The following is a 4,209-nucleotide window of genomic DNA, read 5'->3' as shown; positions in this document are numbered from 1 at the left end:
ATAGTCGGGATTAAATTAAAATTCGATTCGAACCACCAACTTATAATTATGTTGGATTGTGTTTTACCAAAATTCGGTTTTCAAAAGTCAAAAAATTCCAAAGGATATAGTATAACTTTAGCATCAACAAACTTGATTAGTCAAGTTTAAATCCACAAATTGTTCATCTCATGTCATCTTAATGAATAACTCAAATACATGTGAATTAAAATTTATATTAACCGAAGTTTTATATATGGACATGCCTTCTAATTTAATTCATAAAACAATGCTAATAAAATAATATATAATTGAAAATATTTATATATAAATATAAAATATAAACAAATAAATCAAACAATGTCATTCAGCTTGTTTGGACCATTAGTTTATATTTTAGTAACCAAATCCAACCAAAATACAAGTTAATAATTCGGTTTAAGTCGATTGCAAGACAAAAATCCGACTATTCAAACCATATTTTTTAATCCAAATTGTCCAATTAAACATTTTGTTTTATATGAGTAGTGAACAACAATATCTCATTGTTAAAATAGAAACTAAATTCAAAATCAATGGAAAATTTCAAAAATATCCAAAATACAAATATGATTTTATTTATCAATATGTACATATATGTATGTATCCACAAATATACAAAGGAAGGTTCAAAAGCTTACATCGGCAACAAATATTGGAACTCAAATTCATAAGGTAGCTTCTCCACAATGGATGCAACCTTTGCATTATTCACTCCTCTAAAGCAATCCACCATTGATTTCCTCAATGAACCAGAAGTTGGCAATTCTTGGCACAACCATTCCACCAATCTTTCCAAGTCTTGTGCAAAATCATGCATGTTTCTAAGCAAAAGCTCTGGTAGTCCAATTTTCTTTGCACTTGTTACAACTATTGAAGCTTGTAGGTACTCTAGCTTTGCTCTTTCCAACTCATTCACTACCCCATCACTTGTATAGACTCTCACCTTTATCGAAACATATTAGCACTTACGACATGATACCCAAAGATGATAATTATATATATATATATATATATATATATATATATATATATATATATATATATATATATATATATATATATATATATATATATATATATATATCCACTTGACAACACTTTAAATGGACACTTACCGCAGGAGAAGAGCGTGTGCCACAGCATAAAGCAAATGTGACATTTGGGTCCATTGATTCGAGTCCATGAAGTTTGCGCAAGATTGCTTCTTTATCATCCCTTTCCGCCTTACCATAAATCTAATCGATTAAAATGTAAACTTGATTGGATAAAGGAGTAATTGAGAAACCATTCCAGGGTTAATTAACTAATTAAGCATGTGTACCTTTTCGATTATTGATGCTTCTTGCCTTCTTAATATGACATGTTCAATAGCTTGAGCGTTTATTGTGTTGCCTCCGATCTTCAATGTTGCCTGATCATCATTGCAAAATTTGGGTTTATTAATGTTAATCTTACAAATCTATATATAAATACAGGGGCATTTCAGTCATTTTATAACCACACAAATAAATATAAATAATAATAAATAAATGAATTCTTTTCCTGATCTGGGAATCATCACGAACCTTGTTCATGAGGGTCAGTAGTTTCTCTGGACTAGAAGGAACTCCATATTGAAGAAAACCCTGAAACGATAAGTTAACTCAAAACACTGGCCATTTAAGGAAATGTAGATATAACATCATCTTTAGGTGATTTGGTGAAGGGGGAAAGCTTACATGCATGATACAAGCATTGTACATGTTGATCCAGAAGGCTAATTTCTGCTGTGAAGACAAAAACAGCAAATCCACCTTTTGTAGTCCATTCATATAAGCCCTGAAAGCACAACATTAGTATCACTATAGCACATCATTGATCATACAAGATACAACTCATCAATGCATGGATCGGGTGTCAAAGTCTTGAAAAGTACCTCAACTTTTGTAGCAATGGAATGTAACTTGAACTTGAAATGCATTTAGGGTCCAAAGAACTTGATGTGAACTTAACCAAGTTCTTGTAGCACCCAATGTCTCTAGGAATGGAGTCTTCCAGGTTAAAGATCCCATAAGGGTCTTGCTGTCTAGACTCCTTCTGAAGAAGCAAGCTAGCCTTCGAGTTCAAGCAGGGTTCAGCCCTGAAACTCATCGAAAAGTTGGCTGATCTAGAAATCGGCCCGGATTTCTCGAGCTCCATTGTTCTTGACGTCCTCAAGAGTCTCGTGAAGATGAAGATCAAACATTTCATAATGTTTTCCGAAAGTTTGTTTGGTGACCATTTTAGAATGTTCTCTTCTTCGGATTGTGATGACGTATCTGAAGACGCCGCGAGATTTCGTTCTCTCTAGTAATAGATACAACACCAGGAATTGTAATTGACACATATATATAGATCAAAACGATATTTCGAATCTCACAATATGTTTACATTTATAGCATACCTTAGGAGTTACATGCCTTGTATCTCTTGCAGGCGACGGTGGTTTAAGAATCCCAGTTCTTCTACTTGGGGTTCGTTCCCGGGTCCCAAGTTCATCGTTGTTCTCGTGATTTTCTTTCTGATCAGAAAACGATACGATTTTTGTTCTTGACTTCTCGTGTGAATTGAAATCTCGGAGACTATAATCACCCTTTATGGCTTTACTAATAAAGTGCAATGCCTTTGTCTCAAATGACGACTTGTCACCGTATCCTCTAGTGTTCGGTTGCAGCAATGGCGTCGCCGGAGCTAGAGAACCGTTGGGAATTTGACGAAACTGCCCCTGTTTCATTTTAGATTCTCTTGTGGCTTCCTTTTCTTTATGTAAGTCAGTTTGAAGATGGGTTATTTGGCTTTCTAGTCTTGTGATCTCATTCTCAACCATGGCTAGTTCTGTCAGTAACTCCTTCATCTGTCGCATATAAAAACAAATGGGTGTCACGAAAAATTGTGTCAGAAATTACATATATGAACTGGAGGTGGAATGAACTGTAAATCGGAAAAAATGGCACCTTTGGAGGAAGGGAATTCGGGATATGAAGAGAGGAATGATCTTGTTGTTGATACGTTCGTTTCAAAAGCTCCCCGACTTTTTCTTCGTGGTCTAACATCTTCTGAAGCGTCGACACCTGATTTAATGAATCGAAATATATGAATCGAAATGCATTGGATAATCATGAAGATTAACTTCTGCAAAAGTTACATACAAATATAGAGATGGATGAAAGCCAATTAAGAATGGGGGATGGTGAGCCATGACTCATGATTGTGTTGGTATGCAAGTCATGTTATCTGCAATTGAACCATAACTTTTTTTTTTGCTTAAAGAAGCATTTACAAAATAGAGTTTCTTGATCGATTCGTTTGACATGTTTGTAAATAATACCATTAAACATTTAACATGTAAACTACCCATATCATGCCCACAACCTAAGCTGTATAGTACTCGAATTGATTAAAGCAAAAGATGTATGCATGTTATATTTCATGAAAATGGTAACATTTGTTTAAATTGATTACATAGTTTAAGATAAATACGCCAACAAATTAATTAATGTTATCTTATAACAAAAATGGAAAAGTTGAATTACCTCTCTTTCTAATTCTTCCTTCTTCTGATGTCCGCTAAGCTGATTCTGGTTCTTCTGAAAACAACGACTCATGGTATAAAAGCAATATCGAAATGTTCAAATCTTATTAATGATGAATTACAATACACTTACAGTAACGCCGGTGGTGTTGGCCGGTGGAGCATTGGTGGTGGTGGATATGTGAGCTGCCATCCACATGACCGGTATAGAGTGTCCCGGGAAGAAGTAAAAGCAGTTGGGAGTGAAGATTTGTGAAGAAACAGATATGTTTAAGTTGATATGAAGTAAGCGAGTTGTTGGTGGTGTTGCTTTGATAGGAAGGATGTTTGGTGGGATGGTGGTGATGGCGGCTGTGGTGGTGGCGGTAGTGGTGGTTGTGAATGTTGACGTTTGGATTTGGCGTTATGAGGATTAAAAGAGCTTTCATGATGAGAAAGATTGCTTCTGGTTGTTATATTTCTAATTCTTTGGGGTGGTTACATAAACGTAAAAAGGTGAAATATCAATCATCGCCGTTGGACCATATACATAGTTAAATAGAAATATTCAAATCTTTAAACGAATAATTCATTTATAATACCAATCAAATATATACATTTTTCTATTTTAGTAGACCATTTTTATCGCATTTTCATTC

General features: G+C 34.5%; 1 protein-coding gene across 3 annotated transcripts; it reads right to left on the bottom strand.

The window, feature by feature from the left end:
- Positions 1–571: 571 nt before the first annotated feature.
- LOC145087907 (electron transporter, putative (Protein of unknown function, DUF547)) lies at positions 572–3,963 on the bottom strand. Of its 3 annotated transcripts, none has more exons than XM_079026020.1 (10): positions 3,705–3,963; positions 3,573–3,626; positions 2,994–3,110; positions 2,444–2,893; positions 1,937–2,346; positions 1,740–1,839; positions 1,587–1,646; positions 1,343–1,432; positions 1,137–1,244; positions 572–964 (listed from the first exon to the last, which is right to left on the bottom strand). In XM_079026020.1, the coding sequence occupies exons 1-10, from the start codon at positions 3,768–3,770 to the stop codon at positions 656–658; spliced, it is 1,764 nt and encodes a 587-aa protein (XP_078882146.1). In that variant the 5' UTR covers positions 3,771–3,963; the 3' UTR covers positions 572–655. The 3 variants fall into 3 exon arrangements, with proteins under 3 accessions (XP_078882146.1, XP_078882145.1, XP_078882144.1); XM_079026019.1 differs by having other exon boundaries at positions 1,137–1,256; positions 3,573–3,623; XM_079026018.1 differs by having other exon boundaries at positions 1,137–1,256; positions 3,705–3,962.
- Between the last annotated feature and the right edge of the window lie 246 nt (positions 3,964–4,209).

This window comes from Lactuca serriola, chromosome 2 (assembly GCF_051521515.1).
Source record: "Lactuca serriola cultivar US96UC23 chromosome 2, Lser_US96UC23_V15, whole genome shotgun sequence".
NCBI classification, from domain to species: Eukaryota; Viridiplantae; Streptophyta; class Magnoliopsida; order Asterales; family Asteraceae; genus Lactuca; species Lactuca serriola.
Note: the sequence above shows the minus strand (reverse complement) of the source record. Positions and strands in the feature narration are given on the sequence as shown.

Coding starts and splice junctions, on each gene's coding strand:
- LOC145087907 (XM_079026018.1), bottom strand. CDS start 3,770: ATGTGGATGGCAGCTCACATATCCACCACCACCAATGCTCCACCGGCC. Junction 3,111..3,572: donor AGGAAGAATTAGAAAGAGAG/GTAATTCAACTT, acceptor TCATTAAATCAG/GTGTCGACGCTTCAGAAGAT. Junction 1,647..1,739: donor ACAATGCTTGTATCATGCAT/GTAAGCTTTCCC, acceptor TTATCGTTTCAG/GGTTTTCTTCAATATGGAGT.